Below are 23,570 nucleotides of genomic sequence, written 5' to 3'. Positions count from 1 at the left end.
TAATTAAACTGAAAAGTTTCTGCACAGCAAAGGAAGCCCTAAACAAAATGAAAAGACAACCCACAGAATGGGAGAAAATTTTGCAAATGAATCAACTGACAAGGGATTGAGCTCCAAAATTTATAAACACCCCCTACTGCTCAATACCAGAAAAACAAACACCCCCATCCAAAAATGGGCAGAAGACCTAAACAGACAATTCTCCAAAGAGGACATACAGATGGCCAAAAAACACATGAAAACATGTTCAACATCACTCATAACAAGAGAAATGCAAATCAAAACCACTGTGAGGTACCACCTTACACCAGCCAGGATGGCCATCATCAAAAAGTCTACAAACAATGAGTGCTGGAGAGGGTGTGGAGCAAATGGTGCCCTATTACACTGTAAGACACGAAAAGACGCATGTACTCCAATGTTCACTGCAGCACTATTTTCAATAGCCAAGACATGGAAACAACCTAAATGTCCATCGACAGAGGAGTGGATCAAGAAGAAGTGGTACATATACACAATGGAAAATTACTCAGCCATTAAAAGGAAAGACATACTGGCATTTGTAGCAACAGGGATGGACCTAGAAATTATCATGCTAAGTGAAGTCAGTCAGACAATGAGACACCAACAACAAATGCTATCACTTACAGGTGGAATCTAAAAAAAAGGGCACATGAATGTCTTTGCAGAACAGATACTGACTCACAGACTTTAAAAAATGTATGGTTTCCAAATGAGACAGGTTGGGGGTGGGGGGATGCACTGTGCATTTGGGATAGAAATGCTGTGAAATTTGGTTGTGATGAGTGTTGTACACCTATAAATGTAATAAAATTCATGAAGTAATTTTTAAAATTCTGAAAATTATAAAGTATTATCAAAATAAATTAGATCAGAATACCATTGTCTCTCTCTCTCTCTCTCTCTCTTTTTTTTTTTTTGGCCTTTTTAGGGTTGCACCCACTGCATATGGAGGTTCCCAGACTAGGGATCCAGTCGGATCTGTAGCCACCAGCCTACACCACAGCCACAGCAATGCCAGATCCTTAACCCACTGAGTGATGCCAGGGATCAAACCTGCATCCTCATGGATGCTAGTCAGGTTGGTTTATCACTGAGCCATGACAGGAACTCCGAGAATATGCTTGACTATGAAATTATGTGGAGATTTGGGACACTGACCTTTCACAGAGTTAAAAATCTGCATATAACTTTATACAGTCAGCCCTCTGTATCTGAGGTTCCACATCCACAGATTTGATCAACCATGGATTGTCTAGTACTATGGTACTTATTTAGTGAAAAAAATCCACCTAAGTAGACTCACCTCGTTCAAACCCATATTGTTCAAGGTCCATGTTTGTGTATTGGAAAACTTATATATCAAGATGGAAATGCTTCACATATTGATCTACAGAGTAAACAAAATGCTATTCAAATTACAGCTGGCTCACTGCAGAAACTGAAGGGCTGGTATTAAAATTCATGTGGAAATTCAAAGGAACCCAAATAGCCAAAGCAATCTCAAAGAACTATAAAACTGACACACTCAAAACGCATACATCCCGATTTAAAAACGTGCTATACGATGGCAATAATCAATACGATTGTCATACGACTGGTTCAAGGATTAATAAATAGATCAATGAGATAGAACTGAGAGTCCAGAAATAAACGTAAATGACTGTACATTTGTGGTGAAGAGATTTTTGACAGTACAGCCAAGGCAATTCAATGGGAGGAAGAAAAGTGATGTCAACAAATAGAACTAGAACAACTGGATATCCACCTGCAAAAGAAGCTGGACCCCTTCCTCACACCATATACAAAACTTCACTCAAAATGGACCGTAGACATAAATATAAGTGACAAAACTATAGAATTCTTAGAAGGAAATATTAATGTAAATTGTTGTGACCTTGCATTGGTCAATGTTGTTTTAATGTGACATCTAAACATAAGCGACCAAAGAAAAAATAGACAAAGCAGACTTTAACAAAGCTAAAAAAGTTTTGTGATCAAAGAACTACATCAAGAAAGTGAAAGGACCACCAAGAGAATGGAAGAAACCAATTTGCAAATCATATATCTGAGGAGTACTATGCATTCAAAATACATAAATAATTTTTACAGCTCAACAATAAAAAGACAAGTAAGTCAATTGGTGAGAAAAAATGGCAAAAGGATTTGGATAGACATTTCCCCAGTGAAGACAGACAAGTGGACAATGAGTACATGAAAAGATGCTCAATGTCATTAGCCATTAATGAAATGTAAATCAAAACCACAGTGAGATACCACTTCACATCAACTCAAGATGGCTCTCATAACAGGCCCTGCTGAAGACAGAGAGAAGCTGGAACCCTTATATATTGCTCTCAGGAATGTAAATTGCTGCAATCACTGTGAAATCTAGATTGGCGGTTCCTCAATAAGTTAACCATGGAATACCCCTATAATCCAGAAATTTGGCTCTGGGGTATAAACCCAAGACAACTGACAACATACGTTCAAACAGAAACTTGTACATGAATACACAGAGCAGGCTGATTCCTAATGACCAAATAGTGGAAAGAAATAGTGGACTGGATAAGCAAAATGTAATTTTTCTCTACAATGGACTTTTATTCAGCAATTTAAAAATTCATCCTGGAGAGTCAGCCCAAGATGGTGGTGGGAGGGGCCTGGGCTTCATCTATGCCCTCCCAGTGAGGGGCTGTGGGGGGGTGGTTGGGGGACCGGTAGCCCGACACCACCCCTGGTCGTTCTCCTCCTTCCCTTGTTCCTGTGGCTGGGGAGGTACCCCTCCTCTCCACACCATTGAACCTTTGCCTCCATCTCCAGGTGGGGCCACACTTCCTCTGCCTCTATCACCGCTCCCCACCCACCCCTGCCCCTGCCTGCAGCTGTGGTGGTACATGTGCCCTTCCCTGAGGTGACCAGTGCCCTCCTGGAGTCCCTCAATCAGCAGCAGCTGCAGGGCCAGCTCTGTGGTGTATCTATCTGAGTGTGGGGATGGGAGTTCGGTGCTCATCGTGTTGTCCTGGCTGCATCTTCCTCGACCAGGTCTTACTCAAGGGCATGACTTGGATCTCACTGCCCAGTGTCGTGACCCCGGAACCTTCAAGACCACCCTGGCTTCAGCTTACACTAGCCGGCTCAGCATGGCCACTGCTGCCATTGTCTGCTTCCTCACAGTGGGGTCTGTGCTCCAGATGTGGCACATCATGGACAAGTGCACTGAACTCCTCTGAGAGGGCCGGGCCTCAGCCACCACCACCACCATCACCACTGCTGCAGCCATGTCAGTCACTGTCCCTGCTGCTGGGGTGCCCCCTGGGAGTGGGGGCAGTGTACCCCTGCTTCTATGGGCTCCGTGCGCTCCCATGCCTCCAGCCAGGCCAGCGAGAATCAGTCCCCCAGCAGCAGCAACTATGTCAGCTCTTGGGAGTCGACTGACTGCTCCTCTTCCTCCCAAGAGGCTTTTGCGCTTCTGTGGTGAGCAGCAGGGAGCATTGGAGGTGGCAGCTGCATGTTCCCAGCCCCTGTGGTTGGCAGTGGAGGGGCTACCTCTGGGAAGCTGCTGCCAGAAGCAGATGAGTGGTGTGATGATAGTGGGGGTGGGGGACAGGGGCGGGGGTCCCTGGGGCTGGGCTCTGGCAGCCCACCTGTGCACCGCCCAGCATCGTACCACAGAAACCCTGGGTGTACGTGAAGCGGGGTGGAACCTGCCCCACACCAGCACCCCTGGCTCCCCAAGACCCAGACCTGGAAGAGGGTGAGGAGGAGGAAGACTTGGTGTTGGCCTGTGAGGATGATGAAGATGAAGAGCTGGGGGGTGGCTCCCGGCATCCTCTAGGGGGAGAACCTGAGGCACGCTTAGTATTGGTGATGTCCGGACTCTGTCTGAGCCTCCAGACAAGGGCGAGAAGCAGGTCAATTTCTGTGAGTCCTCCAATGACTTTGGCCCTTATGAGGATGGGGGTCCTGGGGCGGGGCTTGAGGATTCGGGGGGACAACCCCTTCTTCCCACACTCCCATCCACCCTCCTAGGCCCCTGCTTCTGCTGGACATGCAGAGCAACCAGATCCTAGTCTTCCTATCCTCTTCATTCACTTCCTCCTCCTCTTCCTCACAGACTCCAGGCCAGCTGCCAGGGAACCAAGTTGAACACGGGGCAGCGATGATGGGGGGTGCATCATTAGGAGCCCTGGGCACACCAGGTGGCACTGGTGGGACCTCTGGAGGGACACATAGTAGAGATGGGTAGAAGATCTTTCTGTGCCACTGCAAGAAGTCTTTTCCCACAAGGCGATGCATGATCAGCAAGTGAGCAGGCACCTCAACCTGCAGTCTTTTGACTGCCCCATGTGGAACAAGAAGTTCAAGATGAAGCATCACCTGATGGAGCACAGGAAGACTCACACAGGCCTCTAGCCCTGCGAGTGCGGCATCTGCATGAAGAAGTTCATGTGGCAAGACAGCTTCATGTGCCACCTGGGAAACTGAGCGCCCACCCTGTCTAGGGGGGGCCAAGGCCGGTACCTGGTTTGGAGGCAGGGCGAGACCCGGGGTGGGGGGCCCACTGGGCGAGCCTTGCAGCCCAGGAGAGAGTCCCCTGTCCGGGGCAGCAGCGAGGAAGGGAGTGGGAACATGCCCCCATCCAGCCGATGGGTCTGGTCCCCTCCACGTTTCCACAAGGTGGAGATGGGTTTCGGTGGGGGTGGAGGAGAGAACTGAAGAGGCGGGCTACTGGGGGTAGCCTTCTGAGAAGAGGGAAGAGGGGCGGGGAGCCAGGGGTGCTGTGGCTCTTCAGTGATGTCCCAACACACCTTCTGCCTTCCTATCTCAATGGACTTCTACATATTCTGGAGGGGGACTGTGTTGAACCATGGATCAACCCCCATTCCACCCCGCAGCCCCTCCTCCCCAAAGTATCCCCAAACCCAGCCCTTCCTTCCCCTCAGGTGGGTACACTGAAGCCCCAACCCCATAGTAGAAGAGGGTGCACACGGTGGGGGTTAGGGAGGGCGAGGGGGACTAGTTGAGCATCCTGGAGTCACTGGGTCAAGGGTCAGGTGGTTGTAGTCTTACCTGAATGAAGTTTGCGTTTGTGTTGTTGTGGGGACCAGGACTTTGAACCCCACCCTTGTCCTGGAACATACCCTGTCCCTCAGAGGATGTGCCCCTTACTTCTACCCTAACCCCTCCTCCCCCACCTTGGGGTCCCCCAACTTGATTCTCACTGGGGAGGGGGGCAGTGAAGACAATGAGCGAGCAAGTTGTAAGAATACAAGGTTTCTACGTTAAATCTTACTTTTTAAAATGACGATTGAACTATTTACTGGTCATTTAAAAAATAATAAAAACTAAAAATTCATCCTAATATGTGGATGGGTCTAGAAAAGTTTAAGCTAAGTGAAAAGCCAATCTCAGAAGAAAAATTGTTGTAAATCTATTCATATGAAATGTGCAGAATGGGCAAAACCATAGAGACAGAAAGTAGATTCATAGTCGTCTAGGACTAAGAGTTAGGGAGACATGAGGACGCCCTACTCATGGATACAGCTTTTTTTCTTATGGAGTGAGGAAAACTTCTGAAATTGCTTATGATGATAGCTGCACAACTACATGAATCTAGTCAAAGCCATCGAAATGTACACCTTACATGGGTAAATTATTGGCAATATGAATTTTATCTCCAAAAATTAAAAATATGCATGTCCTAGTGATTTGACTTCTAGAAATGTTTTGTAAGAAAGTAAGTGCACAGGTGTTCAGGTGGAAGCATACATATTCAGCGTGCCACTGTTCAAAACAGCATAAAACTAACTAACTAAATATCCATCAATAGATTCAAATTGAACAAATTAAGATGCCCATACAATGAAATACTCAAAGTCATGCAAAATGATTACCTCGATATCTATGAATAAATGCAACTAAGTAGTAGGGAGGCAACTGTAGTGAGGTAGGGTAATAAAAGCATTCCACATGAGTTTAAAGACTATGTATTATGACGTATCTATATATGTACATTTTTATATATGTAAACACACTGCTACTAGAGAAAAAGTGGGGAAAAAGTGTGAAGTTGAAGGCTCTAACACAACTTTGTTAAAAACCAAAATGTGAAACCCAATGAGCTCCAAAGTAACCTCTCAAAGTTACTCGGACCAGGGTAATGAGAGATCTCATATGTAGCTAGGAAGTACACACACAGACACACAAACACAGTCACATTTGCTCAAAGTCCTAATTAAGGAGGAATTTAAAAAAAAAAAAAACAAAAAAACTTGGTGAAGAGAAGGAAAGAAAAAGATCCTAGCTCCTAGGCAGAGAAAGTAACTCTGCAGCATAGAAGAAAACAACAAATGTGACAAACTCAGCGATAGCCACAGTGAATTAGACAGGTTTGGAAAGACAGAAGTGCTTTATCCTGCACAGTTTTGTTACACCAAGAACTTCATGTTAATCCAAGCAGCAGGGCAATAGCTAAAAGTTATTAGAGCAGTATGAAGCTACAAAGAGAAGCAAGAGTGGATAGGAGGGAGTTGGTAGACAGCAGTTAGGCATGGCTGGGGTGAACTGCAGATGAAAAGGTCTGGAGCTGGGAAACTCAATTTACAAATGGACCATGGCCAGGCCATATATTAAAATAGAATTCTGATCCCCCAACTCTGCCACAACTAGTCTGGGAAGCCAGCGACAACCTCTGCAACAATTGGCCTCACATGGTCATGTTTTCGTCAATAAGTGTCAGCCGCCCTAATATTTGCCTCTCCTTCCCTTGATTCTAGTTCAAGGCCGTCCAGAGGAAGCCATACTTGTTGGCCAAACCAGTCACACAGGAAGCCTCACTTCCAGGCAACCCACCACCAACTTTCCCAGCCCAACGCCCTCCCATCACATTATACCTGCGGTTTCCTCCCACTCCCTGCACAGAGCGTTCACACCCCACACCCACCTTTGGTCCCCTGTCAAACACAGGTGATGGTGGCCAACTCCCTCGCTCCAGCAAGTTCTGAATAAATAGGCTTTGCTTGTCCTCATTTGGATGGTCTCCTCTCCTCCTGCAAAGTATTATCAATCAATGTAAAGGGGTATCTCAGGCTGAAGGAATGGCTGAGCCAGAGCAGGAGAGAGTGGAGAGATACTCCACCATGTGTCTCCCGAGTAAGATAAAACCTGCCTAGGAGCCATGGTTTGAGCTGGGAACTTAGAAGAAAATCACACATATGGCACCCTGGAATTTACAGTGGAGACTGAGCAGTCAATTTCAAACACTCAACGATTTTAATTATAAATTGGCACAATTCTGCAGAACTGTAGGTACACTAACAAGGTTTTGAATGGCTCTGGTGATAGTTGCTTATAATTTTGTTAAGATCAGGCATGTTAGAATTCACCTCACATCTCGATATTATTGGTAGTGTGGAGAAAATTCTGATATTCGGTACCCCACACCACTATTAAAAAAAAAATATCCTGGAGTTCCCACCATAGCTCAGTGGTTAACGAATCTGACTAGGAACCATGAGGTTGCAGGTTTGATCCCTAGCCTTGCTCAGTGGGTTAAGGATCTGGTTTTGCCCTGAGCTGTGGTGTAGGTTGCAGATGTGGCTTGGATCCTGCATAGCTGTGGCTCTGGCATAGGCCAGTGGCTCCAGCTCCAATTTGACCCCTAGCCAGGGAATCTCTAAATGCCATGGGAGTGGCCCTCAAAGGCAAAAAGACCAAAAAAAAAAAAGTATCCAGAGTGAAATGTATTGAAGAAGTGATTGTGTTTTCCTCAAGTCACCTAAAAAACAATAAATATTCTCTTGCTGTTATCTTCTCATGATATATACTTCAAATACATTACAGCTATGTAGTAATAAAGTTACTCTGAAATCACTAGGTAAGTGAACACATAAGTATGTGGATATGTAACTGAGAACAAACAAAGGAATGTATGCTGCAAAGATATTTTAGATTCCAAACAGGATAGACAGAAGCTGCTTTCACTAAATATCCACAAAAAGAATTATTACACACTCTGCAAGTAGAACTAAGTTTCCAAAGTGAAGAAAATTCAAATTAGGCTTAAGTCCATCATGCACATATTTTGTATAGGGGGATATACATTTATTATGATATATAAAACATAGCTATATTTTATTTCTTTGTATATTCAGATGTGATGTATATTACCATTACGGCATCAGGGTCTTTATTTTTCCTTGCTTTTTTTTTAGGGTCCCATCTGAGGCATCTGGAAGTTCCCAGCCTTGGGGTCCAATTGGAGCTACAGCTGTCAGCCTACAGCACAGCTCATGGCAATGCCGGATCCCTGACCCACTGAGAAAGGCCAGGATCTGCATCCTCATGGATCATAGTCAGATTTGGTTCTTTGTTTTAACCTATTCCTGGAGAGTTAGAAGTGGGCTTTACTGTATTTAAAACAGAAAAGCAGGCAGAGCTAATCGACACTATGGACATCGCCATAGAGCTTACCCTTGGGAGGCTGGGGAAGGAGCAGTACCTGGAAGCGGACACAAGGGGGTGCTGGTTGTGTTCTAGTTCTTAACCTTGGTGCTGGGCTGTATGGGTGGGATGGGCTGGTTTAATTTGTGAAAATTCCTTAGGTGGTATCCTCATTGTGTTTTTCTGATATGTATTTATGAGAAGAATTCTTAAAGCCATCTACATTCTATTCATTTGAAAACCCAGCATTTCTTTCGACTTCTTTTAGGACAGAGGGGTGGAAAGCAGATGAAAGAGAGATCTCAAGCCTCAGTCTCCCCAAACTCTACGATTTTGTTCTTTTTGGAGCTGCACCTGAGGCATATGGAGGTTCCCAGGCTGGGGCTTGAATCAGAGAGCTGCAGCATCCAATGTACACCACAGCCACAGCAACTTGGGATCCAAGCCTTGTCTGCAACATCCACCAGAGCTCACAGTAACAATGCATCCTTAACCCACTGAGCCAAGCCAGGATACATGGTCATGGTCAGATTTCTTACCATTGAGCCACAATGGGAAGTTCCAAAAGTATATTTTTTTTAATATGGAAAGCAATGCATAATCTTCCTGTCCCTTTTCACATCTGCCTTTCTGCCCCTTACATGGCTATGTCTCTTGTCCACACTGACCACAGGGATACCCCCAGAGGGGCTTGCTCTGAGGTAATCCAGGAACTCTTCCTGATGTCTTCATCTGGCTAATGGTGCCAGGGTGGGGGTCAGGTTCTGAGTCCACAGACCCCTTCTTAGCGATGGCCAGGTAACCCAAAATCTTTCCCATCAAGAAGTAGAGTCAAGAGACCTGGCTTTGTCTCAGAGCTGTCACTAGCTCACTGGGTAACCTTGAGGCAAGTTCCTTGACTTTGCTTGGCCCTCTTCCCCATTCCCCACAAAAGGAGGTATTAGACCAGATGGTGTCTAGACCCCTTTCCTAGCGAGGCCAGGGATAGAACCAGCAAGTCTTCATGGTTACTAGTCAGATTGTTATTGGCTGAGCCATGATGGGAAATTCTGATTGTGTTTTTAATCTGAAATCTGAAATCAATTGCATTGACTATTTGGCTTTGCAGTATAGGGTAAACATACTTGCTTCATTGCTTATTTATATAGAGAGACTACAAAAGAAGCTATTCATTGCTACTGATTTGATATAAGAGGCTTTAATGTTTATGAAAGTATTTGTTACTTTTAATAACACCCAATTAAACTCAAAAAAGAGGTTCTCATCCTAGCTCAGTGGTTAAAGATTCTGACTAGGAACCATGAGGTTGCAGGGTCTATCCCTGGCCTCAATAGGTCAGTTAAGGATCCAGTGTTGCAATGAGGTGTGGTGTAGGTCACAGACATGGCTGAGATCCTGCATTGCTGTGGCTCTGGCATAGGTCAGTGGCTACAGCTCTGATTAGACCCCTACCCTGGAACCTCCATATGCCTCAGGTTCGGCCCTGGAAAACACACACACACAAAAATAAAATAAAATAAAATAAAATAAAAGTCATACAAGAACATCTAAAATACTAATTGTGGAGCAAGATGGCAGAGGAGTAAGAGGTTACGCTCACCTTCCCCCACAAACACAACAAAAAACACATCTACATTTAAAATGACTGGCACATCTACATTTAAAATGACTGGCACATCTACATTTAAAATGACTGGCATCAACTGCGTGCTGGCAGAAGGACTTAAACCTCAAAAATGGGCAGAAACTATAGGGGTGTGCTAAAGGGAATAAGGAGCTTGGCAAGAGTGAAGCCATCTTGCTGCCACCATCCATCTTGGTGAACTTAAGGTGACTCATGTGAGGGCTCTGAGAAAAAAAAGTCATTAGGAATTTTAAAACTCTGGACCCCAATTGTTCTAAAGAAATTCAGTAATAGCCAGATTGTGCTTGAGGTTAATCATTAAAGTAACAATATAAGGCATTCTTTAGAGCTATACACCTTTCTGTACCCTGCATGGAACTAAAGATTAATGCAGCATGTTAGGCACAAAAGCAAGCACTATAAATGTATCTCCCCCCTTTTGTTTGGGGTCTATGATTGGGAAGCAATTCCCTGGGGACCCACTGGCATAATAAAGCTGTTCTCCATCTTCCCTGACTGTCCTCTGAGGTGATTTCTGGGAGTTCTACAACAAAACTCTTGACATAACGGGTAGAACAAAAGAAAAGAGAGAAAGAGAGAGAACTACTAATTGTATTGCTTTTTATATGACAAAAGAAATGTTCATTTCTGAACCTATTTCCCAACGTGTAGTCCTAAGAGAAGAAAGTTTGATTTCCTTTGGGTTTCTGTTCTATGCCTTCGATTCATTTGTATAAAGAGCTTCTTAGAATGGGCAACTTAAAATTGACATTTAGAATTTGGAATGTGTCTCAAATATAGGAGTTCTCACCACTCTGCTAGACCTCACTTTGATGTTATTCCACTTGTCTTGGTGGGAAAAGGAAATATAAAAACAGGGGGAATTTGAGGATATGATTATGCCAGAAGGACTTGTACTGATAATTAGTTGTTCCCAGGTTGTTTGATATTCCCTTAATCTGTATTTATGCAAAAAGTGTTAGCTCAGTGCCCAAATGCTTTGATTATTTTACTGTATTGTAGTTTCGGATATGAAATTTATACATTCACAAACTTGAGGCAGAATAGTAACTCAGGGAGTCAGTGTAGGAGCATGAGCTTCAATGCATTCTTTGATATGGCCATTGATTAACATTTATGGCTTAAGGGCTCCAGGGAGTAATGTCTCCACAGGCCTTGTTTCATTGTAAGAAATGCCCATTCCCCACAGACTTTGTTTACTATAGAAAACATGAATCTCTAGCCCACTCCTCAACTGATAAGAAAGGAATGAGAGGGGGAATTCCATTGTGGCTCAGTGGTTAAGAAATCCAACTAGGAACCATGAGGACACAGGTTTGATCCCTGGCCTCACTCAGTGGGTTAAGGATCCAACATTGCCTTGAGCTATGGTGTAGGTCACAGATCTGGCATTGCTGGAGCTATGACATAGGCCTGCAGCTACAGCTCCCTTTAGACCCCTAGCCTGGGAACCTCCACATGCCACTGGTGTAGCTCTGGAAAAGACAAAAAGACCAAAAAAAAAAAAAGGAATGAGAGGAATGGGGACTTAATCTAAGGAAAGAAAAGGACAAAGAAAAGCACAAAACTTTGGGGACATTTCCAAGCCCAAAAGCCCTTTGGCAAGGACTGATATAGGTAATTGAACAAGGCCAATGAGAGAAAACCACATCTTTCTGGACCCCACATTGGTGCCCCTCCCCACCTTTAAGAGATAAAAATCCCTATAGGACAATAAGGAAGGGGGGCTCTTCTCCCCCCTCCCAGCAACTCTGGGTGATATCTGCTTTCCTTTAATAAAGACTCTGGCGTAGGCCGGTGGCTACAGCTCCGATTGGACCCCTAGCCTGGGAACCTCCATATGCCGCGGGAGCGGCCCAAGAAATAGCAACAACAACAACAACACAACAACAACAAAAAAAAAGACAAAAAAATAAAAAATAAAAAAATAAAGACTTTGCTTGCTTGCTTGCTGCCTGTGTCTTTGTGGACACCATTCTTTGACTGCCTTGAACAAGAACCTGGATTCCAGTATCATCTTTCCAGTATCATCCTGACTAGATATTTTACTTTGTAAATATTCTAGAGTGGGAGAAGAAAAACACATAACCTCTATTTTGCCAAAAGAAAGGGTTGGGATTAATACAGAAAGAAGTTGAAAGAGAAGTTCTGAAATCCTGAACCTTTGTCTCCTTTTCACAGCTTATTCACAATGTCTTTTGGATGCAAGGTGTTTGTAAAAATACTGTAGTCCAATTTACATGCAAACAAAAGCTATTTTATGAAATGTGCTATTTCATTATTTAAATTGGATATTCCAAGGAACTAAATGATTTTTCTGGATGAATTATAATGCCTTTCCACAAGAGCATTTCAGTAGAGACATGAGCTTAACAATTATATTTGTTGAAAACAGGTATGTACTTTTTTATATAATTTATACCATAACTCCCCAATACTTTAATCAGTTCAGATGCATCTTATGGAACACAAGCCTACACTTTTACAAGTACAGATTCTCGCAGTCACAGGAAAAGTTAAAAACCAGCCATACAATTGTCAGGTAATTACGTGGTTATTGATTTCTACTCCAAACAACTTTAGCACTTTTTCAATAAAACACCCAGTGTGACTAGAGTGCCTGGTTGTCCTTATTTGCATAAGAAAGGTTCTGACTTGAACACAGCCGGGTACACCTCTTTATTTCCATTGCTCCTCCTCATTGGGGCATTTAAGATGCATCAGCTTTGCTATAAACTCTGCACTGCAGATCTTTTACTTGATTCAAGATTGCCAGGGGAAAGGCAAAGATATTCTCAAAAAGTATAAAAACTTGACAAGCAGTGGCATGTATGCTAAAAGTGGTACACCAGAACAAGTCCATGACAGTGAAGCCCCATCTGACTCACTGGCAAGGTCAAGGGTGAGACCAAGAGTATCAAATTATGAGTCCTTTGAACTTTACCTCCTCTTTGATTTGGTGATGGTTTTATTATCTTTCTAATAAAAGTTCTTTGCAATTTCTAACAAAAACTCCTTTAGGACACGAAGGAAAGGAAATGCTATAGAGTTTAATCAAGATGGTGAATGGCAGGAGTCCCCATCATAGCTCAGCAGTAAGGAATATGACTAGTATCCATGAGGATGTGGGTTCCATCCTTGGCCTCCCTCGGTGGGTTAAGATTCTGGCATTGCCATGAGCTGTGGTGAAGGTCACAGACACAGTTCAAATCTAGCATTGCTGTGGCTGTGGTCCACAGGTGTGGCCCTAACATGACCAAAAAAAGAAAAAGAAAAGATGGTGAAGGGCATCAAATGTAATGGTGTCACCCCAGTTTGAGGCCATGGAGCACGTAGAGAGAAGTGGACCAAGGAAAAGTGTAAATGTGATTGGTTCTTTCTGAGCTCAAGCCTTTGAAATCTCTGAAATGGGTGAAGACTTTTGTTCCTTTGTTGCTGAATTGCAATGCAGAGACAGAGTTTTGGGTAAAGGAGAAATAGCTTTATTGCTTTGCCAGGCAAAGGAGGGCCACAGCAGGCTAATGCCTTAAAGACTGTGCCTTCTCCCACCCCCTTGGAAAGATTTGCAAGGCATTTTATAGTAAAAAGGAGAGATACAGGTTTTCAGATAGGAATCAGGATTGGGACAGACATGCAGTCTTCTTTCTTTGGGGGAATCCTAGTCATCAAAGCTGCAGTCAGGCAATCTCAGCCTGATGATGATGGTGGTCTTCCGGGTTATTGCCTAGAATAACAGTACTTGTGAAAAGGGCATGTTGATTAGAGACAGACTAGGAAAGTTCCTGTAAAACAGCATATGCTAATCATCTTTAACCCACAGGCAATTATGCTCAGGGTGCCTAATCTTATGGGTGATTGTGCTTAGGGTGTAACTAAGTCCAGGAGAAGGACAAGGAAGGACTCCAGGCTCTTCAATTTTGAAGTATTCACTTCAAAAAGAAGAGGAAGGAGAATAACTTTTCTCTCAGGGGTATGAGGCACCTGCCTCACCATCACGATCTTCACTCTTCTTCCCTGAGCCAGTATTAGACTATGTGGGCACAAAATTAAAGACTATGCCCAAAATGTCAGTAATCAAGATAAGTCACAACACTTTTAATGCCTTTTTCTTTGGGGGGGGGCTACTCCTGTGATTGGGGAAATTCCACAGCCAGTGGTTGAACCATCACCATTACAGAGATAATGCTGAAACTTGACCCCCATGCCACATGGGAACACCTTAATGCTATTTTTGGAGAACAAATGAAACATCAAAATAATGCAAGATGAACAAAATAGCAAACTTTTAAATACATTGAGTGTGAGCAGAGCAATGTCAGAGCCTGAGGCCAAAGAAAAAAATTAAGAATTCTAGTTCTGTCAATAACTAGATCCTTGTTTTCACACATCATAGCCTGAATTCAGTCCTCTGTTTCTTCCCTTTGTTCTCCCTTCACCACATGCCTTCACTCCCCAAACTCCAGATCAATATCCCATCTTCCATTCCGGGCTTCCATCTGGTCAGAGTGATCCTGGAAAGAACACTGGATTCTAGCCATGGATTCTTCTTATTCTTTTTTTTGTGTGTGTAGGGCCATACTCACAGCTTATGGAGGTTCCCAGGCTAGGAAGAAAGGCTAATGGAGCCTTTCTTGCCAGACTATGCCAGAGCCACAGCAATGCCAGATCCAAGCCACGTCTGTGGCCTATACCATAGCTCATGGCAACATCGGATCCTTGACCACGCACAAGTGAGTGAGGCCAGGGATGGAACCCGCAACCTCATTGTTCCTAGTGGGATTGACTTAAGCTGGGCCATGAGAGGAACTCCATGGATTCTTTAGTATATCAACTCTCATCCTAATTTAAATAATATAATTGTATCCCAAGGAGTCTTGGCAAGAGACAGTGGGGTTGAGAATTGGAGGCTCTGGCCCTTGTCAACTGCTCTGTGGAAATGTCCTATCAATGTCCTCCAGAACGATGTCATCTGATTGTACACTAAGAATCCACAAGAACTAACTGCAACATCTCCTGACTTGACACTTTTAAGATGATTATGACACTCTGTTTTTTTTTTTTTTGCAAGTTCTCATAATGCCATGTATCAACTATTTTGTGGCACTTGCTATGCAAGCAGCCATATAATATTCTTCAAAGCTTTCAACTCAGTATCAAGTAAAAGCAAAGATTATTTTGATATATAGATATTTCTCAGTTTTTTCTACTTTCAATGTAACGTTTCCTGTGAGTTTGTGTTAGTATGTCAGTTTGCACACCATTTTCTTCTTTCCAGTGCACTCTACAAAAAAGTTTTGTGTTTCACAACTCTGTTATGCTTAACAAAATAGAACTTGTACAAACTGAGCCATGTCATGAAAATTTCAAATACTTCAAGTAAACCAAAGCAAAAATAATTCCAATTCTTCAGCATTTGGAACAAACGTTTTAATAAGATTTGCTTTGAAAAATAAAAAAAGTTCTAAACTCGCAGTCTGATTTTTTAAAAATAGTGTTTTCTGTTAAATACTTCTCTGTAATGATATTGTAAATGACCGTTATTCCTATTGACATTTTGGAGTTGAGTCCCTAGAGTGTCTGTGCCCCATTCTTTTTTTATACTTTATGTTTAATTTTGTTTTGAAAGTATACCTTTAGGGAATTCCTGCCATGGCTCAGAGGTAACAACCCCAAGCAGTATCTGAGGATGTGTGTTTGATCCCTGGTCTCACTCATTGGGTTAAAGATCTGGCATGGCCATGAGCTCTGGTGTAGGCCATAGAGGTAGCTCTGATCTGGCTTGCTATGGCTGTGGTATAGGCTGGCAGCTACAGATCAGATTCAACCCCTGGCCTCAGAACTCCCATATGCAGTGGGGTTGGCCCTAAAAAATAAATAAAAAAAAAAAAGGCAACAACAACAAAGATGTACACCTGTTAAAAAGGTAGAGAAGGAAGGAGGAAAGAAGAAGTTCTGCCTCTGCAAAGTGCTTTCCCAAGAACTTTATGAAATTAAGTATCATTCTGCCCATTTTTAGATGAGGAAACAGGAGTGAAGAAAATGAGAGAAATCTACAATCCCACAGCTAAGTAAATGCAGTTGGAATACAAAGCTAAGTGTCTTCCAAAATGTGTTCTTAAGCAATAGGGTGCAATAGGAGATATAAATTCCTTATTGAAGCCACATATTTTATAATGGGATAAAAATATGTTAGTGACCTGCAAATGAAAAAGTGAAGAAAAGCTTCTGCTCAATGGGTTTTGCTAATCGGGGAAGAGAGGGAATGCCAAAACTCTTGTTTCTTGACTCCTTGCAGTCAAGAAGCAATTGTGTAGCCTTGGGGTAGGGTTCTGGTTCCTGCTCACGGACTATATGTAACTGAGTATCTTCCAGTTCTTCTGGAGGAAATAAGGTCCCCACCCACATACAGGATGGTAACCTCAGGATGAGGAAAATATTTCCCTCAAGCCTGTTACCAACCAATGGGAAGAAAGCCATCCACCCTAGAGCCCTCACCCCATCTTTTGCCTGTAAGGAACTTCTCCCCACAAACCATTGAGGAGTTCTGGGGTTTTGAGTACCAGAAACTCATTCTCCCTGCTTAGCTGTTCCAAACTGCAATGCTTCAGTTGTTCAGCCTCACTGTGTGTGTGTTCTGTTAACATCTCCTCTTGGAGGCAGCATAGAGATCCCTACTTTGGCTTACTTAGCCAGAACACTTTGTATTTCTCTGCATGTACAACTCCTACTCCATTCAACAAAGTTTGCAGCCATTCCCTCCCAAGTCTCTCACATCTCATTTCAAGCACTTTTGAAAAGTACTGTTTACTAATTTTTTTAAAGAGAAAAATGTACCTGTATACAATAAATTTCTTTCCTTTGTTTCTCATTATATTTAAACAGAACATTTTAACTATTCTGAAAACAGCTGTATCAGAAAAAAACTCAGCTTTTTCCCTTTAAATTTATTTTCCAGGTGGTAAAGTAAGTCCATATATTTTAGGGTTTTTTGTTTTTGTTTTTGTTTATTAAACTTTACAAATCCACAGAACAAAGTGGGATGTTTAGTCCTGTTCCCTCTAAATCTCATTTCTGTGGGATACAGAAAAAGGCATTCTTAGATATAGTAAGTATGCATATCTACATATGCAGAGACACACCTCTGTGTACCCACACATACATGTTTCACACTACATGTTAAAGGTTTGTGGGTGTCATTGCACATCTTTCCATGTATGCACAAATGGAAGGAGAGGAAGAGCAACGTGCTAAAACAAGTTGAAGCAGCCAGACCTCAAGACCATAAGGCATCTCAGAGAGCAACACACATAAAAAATATTCCATTCCTCAGAAGTTAAATCACTGATACATGTAGAACACTTTCAGTTCTTACAGAGGAGGGATAAGGACAAAAGCAAGATACCTTCTGAAGTCGTCTTGCAGGGAAGACAATGGTAATTCTTAAAAGCAATGGGTCCAGAGGAAGAATTCACTGCAAGATAATGACTCAGCAGGTGGGCTGGCTCCACCCTGCTCAATTCAGCTGAAGCCTGCCCAGCAGGCCCTGATCTTCAGGATTCAGGGTCACAGGGATTGGGCTTCTGTCTTAAGGAGTTTTGTACATCCAAACTCTGACAGGGACTCCCATTTTGTACCATGGAATATATACAAATTAAAACCACACACTCACCCCACAGTACAAGAACAAACAAGAAGAAGGGAAGCTGCTGCCACCAGCAATTCAGAAGGTTTAGGAACTGCAGCTGTAACATACCTGCTAAGGATGCTCTCACTCACACCTGTATTTGCCTGCCCAAATGACTATCTTCTGAACTGTAGGCAGTCATCCTTTCGTTTTGTTTTTAATTTTTAAATTGTAGTTGATTTACAATGTTCTGTCAATTTCTGCTGTACCGCAAAGTGACCCAGTCATATATACATATGTACATGTATTCATTTTCTCATATTATCCTCCATCATGTTCCATCACAAGCGATTGACTATAGTCATGTGTACTATATAACAGGACCTCACCACTTGCCTGTCACCCTTTCAAAATTCAAATATTATGTAACATGACAGACTGCATCAAGGGTTAAAAATGCTTCACTGGATGTCCTTTGCAGTGATAGATAAAGCCCACATCCTAACTTCTGCCTTAAGGATCTTGCCACAGCAGCTCCTGGCCAGTCAATTCCGCCTCCACAAGGCCGCCTTCACCTGTTCTGCTTCCTGAACTTGCCTGCTTCCCCAGGGCCACACCAAGGTCCTGGTTCCTAGGGCGCCAAGTTTCTCATTTGCAGGGCCTCTCACTGGCTTCCTGGACCCCTTTTACCCTCTGTCACTTCCTAGGGAGAGGACAGGGGAGTTCTGGGCGGGGCCCAAATCTGTAGGGTGGGCCAGGCCCACCCATTCACGCCCCAAGGTGCTAAGAGATCCTCTGCTAGGGCAAAGAACTGCCCCTCAGGCACTGCTCACCCTGAACCCCGGAAGTGGTGAGAAGCAGGAGGTGATGTTGACGCTTCCCCCACCACACCACCACCTTAGTTGGATCCTCAATTTACTCAAGGACTCAAAGCAATAATGAAGGAAAATATTGCTCCAGTATTGCATGCTCTTCAGAAGCCTACTTAGCTCCGACCTCTTCAGAAACGCCCCCTCCCCACCCCCCCCGCTCCGGGCCCTCTTCCGCCCTGCCTCTGTCCATGAGCGAGCACAGACCGGCCCTGCCCACTTCCAGCTGGAGGGGGAACTGCCAATCACTGCGCAAAGACCTCGCAGTGCATCCTGGGACCTCCTGCTCGGGTCTTTGTCCCTCAGGCCCTTGTAGTTCCCCACCCCTGGGCCTGAGGGCTGTGCCCTTGCATTTGAGCGGTTGTGTGGAGGAAGGGGCCGGAGTTTAGTTGGCTTGGGACTTTCGGCATTTCCCTGGGTCTCCCCAGCCTGTGGGGCCTTGAGTGGTGATGGGCACTAGGTGAGTGAGATAGTCCGGTGGCCCACAGCTTGGGTATGATGTTCCACGTAGGGAAAGTGCGGCGGGGAGGTTGGCCAGCCGATCCTACACTGCCTGCCTTGCCGGGCCTGTTCAGCTTTGTTTTCCGCAGACCAGGGGTCCCCAGGCCTGCAGTGTCGACTGGCAACATGAAAACTGGGCATGTGGCCCTGCAGACTTCCCAAGTATTTAGGATACAAGCCAAGGTTGGAGAGTAACCTTCTGAAGGTAATAGATGGTTTTTAGTTGGAAGATAATCATACTAGAAAATGCCTTTCATACAGGGAGAGACGTGGGCAACTTGAATTGGGGCAGAAGCAGTGACTGCCAAGCTGGTTCTGTGCACTTCATGGTTGGTTTACCTAATGACCTAGTTCTGACTCGTTGGGCAGAATGGTTTTAGGGTGTGCTTGGGAAAAGGGGGCACAGGAACACCTGGAGTGCTTGAGCGCTTTGTTACTTTCCTTGCATTGTCCTAGAATCCTTTTTATTGTGTTTTTTTATTTTTTGTGTTTTGCTTCTTTAGGGCTGCACCCGAAACATTTTTTTTTTCTTTTTTGTGTTTTTGCCCTTTTTAGAATCCCTTTTAAATATATCCGTTCCGGAGATACCGTCATGGCTGAGCGGTCGTTAAACCTGTCTAGTATCCATGAGGATGCCGGTTCCATCCCTTGCCTTGAGGTTCCTAAGGTTCCCGGGTAGCTGTCGTGCTGGTTGCAGATGTGTCTTGGATCCAGCATTGTGTGGCTTGGCTGTGGCATAGGTTGGTGGCTACAGCTCCTGTTCCACCCCTGGCTTGGGAACCTCCAGTACTGGAGGTGTGGCCTTAAAAAAAAAAAAAAAAAAAATCCAGTCTTAAAGGTTTTTTGTTTTTTTGTTTTTGTTTTTGTTTTTGTTTTTTCCTTTTAATGCTCTGCCATTTATTGGCTGTGTGAAATTGGCGCCAGGACTTTTATTTTTATTTTTTTTTATTTTTAGGGCCGCTCTGGCGGTATATGAAATTTCCTAGGCTAGGAGTCAAATTGGAGCTCAGCTTTGGGCCTGCATTTCAGCCACAACAACACAGGATCCAAGCCACTTCTCCCTGGATCATAGCTCTTGGCAATGCTTAATCCTTAATCCTCTGAGGGAGCCCAAGGAGAGCCCACATCCTCATGGATACTAGTTGGGTTTGTTACTGCTGAGCCACAATGTGAGTCCAGGGCAAGATTTTTATTTTTCTTTCTTTCTTCTTTCTCTCTCTCTCTTTCTTTCTTTCTTTCCTTCTTTCTTTCTTTCGATTTTTAGGGCCACACCCCTGGCATACAGAGGTTCCCAGGCTCAGGGTCAAATCAGAGCTACAAGTGCCAGCTTTCACCACAGCCACAGCAATGCCAGAACCGAGCGACATCTGGGACCTCCACAACAGCTCTCAGCAATGCCAGATCCTTAAGCCACTGAGCAAAGCCAGGGATTGAACTTGCACTTTCGTTGAACCTGCAACCTCATGGTTGCCAGTTGGGTTTGTTTCACCTCTGCCACCACGGGAACTCCCAGGGCAAGATTCTTAAAACATCCATCAGCTTTCATTCTCTAATCTCTGACCTCTCACTTCAGCCTCCCCCCAAGTCCCATTCATTCCCAATATTCCCTTAGCCTACTCACAGGTAACCATTTGAAAGTACTGAAGTTTGAAAATCAGTGAAGCCTTAGTCCTTAGCTCTTATATAACAAGTAGTATTGGCGGGTAGGGAGATTGGCTTGGAAAGAACTGTGTAAGTAAGTGCCTTCTGCTTGTCACTGAGGATTTAGGCAGCTTTTCTGAGACAGCAGCCTTTAGGTTAAATATCAGTGGTCTTTTGTTGTTGTTTTTTTCCTAAGAGTATTTGAGGGGAATTTCTCTTCGTTTTTTTTTTTTTTTTTTTTTTTTTTTAAGGCATGTGAAAGTTCTCAGGCCAGGCGTGGAACCTGCACCATAGCAGTGATCTGAGCCACAGCAGTGACAATGCTAGATCCTAGGCCACCAGCGCACTCCAGCTTTTGAGGTTTTATGGGACAGTCTTAAGTTTTATTGTCAATGTGTTAAATGCCAGGTGCTATGACATGTGCCCTCCATTCTTGAGAACTGAATCTCAGAAGTTAATCTGGCAAGGACACCTAGCTAGTTAAGTGGGCCACTTGGATGCAGACTTAGTCTGTTAGGTCTTGCTACCTCTCAATTTGTGTTTTGTCTTTCTCACTGACAAAACTCATTAATGCTGGAATGAATAAGCTCTTGTTTCTCCCTTAAATTTTTTTTCCCATATGTCATGAAATGTGAATAAATGTGAACCTAAGAAATATGACAAAGTGAAGACACTTTGAGATGGAAGCAGAGGGAAGGCTGGGATGCAGAGGGTGTATGAAGGGGCAGTAGGCAGTCTAGTTGAATGATACTTGTCTTTTGGTTTTCTAAATGAAGGTCTTCTAACCAAGTAGAAACCTTTACTTTTGTAAAGTCCGCAGTGTTCCTTGTTTGTCTTTCTCGTCTGCCTTTTTGTGTTGTGTGTGAACACTGAAAGCTCAGGGTGATTTTCTTCTGTATAGTATACTCTTAATAGGTTGCATTGAAAAGTGTCTGTGAGTACTTGTGAGTGAATTGGGTGTAAGTTGTATAGTTGTGCCTGTGTTCATTTCATACCCAATGGTCGCCAAGGAATCATTCCTTAACTCGTTTTGGAGAAGTGGTGGGATATTGTCTCCATTTCAGTGTGACTATCTGAAATGGAAGGTTTTCATGCATTCCACCAGGAGGGGGCGCTGTGTCCATTGACTGTGAGGAGGGGTTGAGGCCTATACTTTCCACAGAGGGGAGGTGAGGTGGGGTCTGGCAGGCTTTCTTCTGTGACCCAGGATGCCTACAGGGGCTTCGCGGTGGCAGGGGTCTCTGCAGGCAGCTGGGAGAGGTTGTGTCTGCTCTGGATCCCCCTGGGTGCTAGGTGGTACCTGTCAGCCCCCCTCTCTTCTATCAATGCTCCATCATCTTTGGATTCATGGGGGTTTTGGCTTCAGGACCTCAGGGGGCTCTGTCTGTGCAGACAGGAGCTGGGTTTCCTGACAATGGAGATGACCCTGGGAGGACAATGTAAGGAGAACTGAGGAAATATGGGGAGATGCTTCCTAGGTGGGACTGAGTTCTGAGGGTGCCTGCCTTCAGGGGATACAAGAGGGGCTCCATGTGGAAAACTGGGTTTTTGGTTGGATTTGAGTGCAGTAGAGAAATCATGTGGTAGGTGGAGGCCAGGATTCCCGGCACCGTTTCCAGTGGAGGCTGTCCTTCCCTGTGGTGTGTCCTTGTCCCCTTGTCCAAAGTTAACTGACCTCACCATGAGGATTTAGTTCTGGCTCACTGGTGTTCCTCTCCTCTGGGCAGCTGTTTTGCTGCCAGTGCCACCCTGTGTTGGTGACTGAAGCTTCACCGTAGAGTGTGAAGTGAGGGTGAGAGATGCCTGCAGCCTGTTCTCTCTGAGGATCCCTTTGGTTCTTTTGGGTTTCACACAAAGAACAGAAGGATTTGCTCTATGATGGAAACAGCTTCATGCTCCTGGTCTCTGAAGATGGAGGCGCTGTTACCTGCAAACAGGTGGTCACACAGCAGAAACTTTTATGAATTCTTGTGGCCCTGGGAAGGAAGAGGAAGAAAAGGCCTAAGGACTCAGGGTCATTTTGGAAGAATTCTTAGAACAAAACTTCATACAACCTTGATGCAATTCCATGACCAGTATTAAGAAAGAGCATCAGATGTGTGCTCCCAGAGACGCTGTCTGTTGTTCCTCAGGGAGCATCAGTGTTGTTTCATTAAGAGCTCCAGAGGATTGTAAGGTGAGGCCAAGGAGGTGAGCATGTGAGCTCCTGCATGTGTTTGTGGGAGTTCCGAGCAAGCTTTAGCCCAAAGAGAGGCAAGAGAGTCTGCCCCATAGGGCTTCTGAAGGGAAAAGTCAGTGCGGCCCCCATACCCTATGTGAGCCGAATGTTGGGACATCTGTATGGGGATGAACACATGTATCCAAGCAGGAACAATCTCACTTTGTTCTCCTTGAAGGAAGGGACTGTTCCTGAATCTTTTCTGAGACAAAGGCGGGAGAGTTTGGCCTTTTCAACATTTCAAAGTTGGCCTTGGAAATATAGCTTGTGGGTGTGGTGGGCACAGGTGAAATAGCTTTTACCTATGATGGTGGGTTCTCAAGATGCTGATGTGATTCCTCCACACAGTACCGATGAGAAAGTGACGCAGAGCTGGAGGAAGAAGAGGAGGAAATGGCAGCTTCTCAGGTAACCGTCCTGTCTTAGGTTGGAGTCTGTGTCTGCTTTTCCTCCTGAAATGCTATGAATTGAGAATGTAAGAATCATGAATTCTCTCCTTCTGATACTCTTGCCTGGTGAGGATGTTCTCAAGTACCTTTTTCTTGTGCACTTAGGGTAGTCAGGATCAGCTCTTAAAAAGGCTGTCACTCTGCCCCAGAGCCTTTT

The 23,570-nt window shown here is 44.3% G+C and overlaps 2 protein-coding genes and 1 pseudogene across 4 annotated transcripts in view; 2 read left to right on the top strand and 1 right to left on the bottom strand.

Moving 5' to 3' along the window:
- The window catches only part of LOC100526059 (zinc finger protein 11-like), a 387,036-nt gene that overhangs the window by 110,202 nt on the left and 253,264 nt on the right, over positions 1-23,570 (bottom strand). The window lies entirely within an intron of this gene.
- LOC110262091 lies at positions 1,039-6,917 on the top strand (annotated as a pseudogene).
- The window catches only part of LOC110262090 (zinc finger protein 493-like), a 60,255-nt gene continuing 58,482 nt past the window's right edge, over positions 21,798-23,570 (top strand). For 2 of the 3 annotated variants that reach the window (XM_021101274.1, XM_021101272.1), the window contains exon 1: positions 21,799-23,372. In XM_021101274.1, the coding sequence (XP_020956933.1) occupies positions 23,358-23,372 (15 nt within the window). In that variant the 5' untranslated portion in view covers positions 21,799-23,357. Of the gene's footprint in view, positions 23,373-23,570 lie in introns of all 3 variants that reach the window. The other variant, XM_021101271.1, reaches the window with a different exon arrangement.

The sequence above is a fragment of the Sus scrofa genome, chromosome 8 (genome assembly GCF_000003025.6).
Source record: "Sus scrofa isolate TJ Tabasco breed Duroc chromosome 8, Sscrofa11.1, whole genome shotgun sequence".
In the NCBI taxonomy this organism is placed as follows: Eukaryota; Metazoa; Chordata; class Mammalia; order Artiodactyla; family Suidae; genus Sus; species Sus scrofa.
The sequence above is the reverse complement of the archived record's forward strand: the minus strand, read 5'-3'. Positions and strand labels throughout refer to the sequence as shown.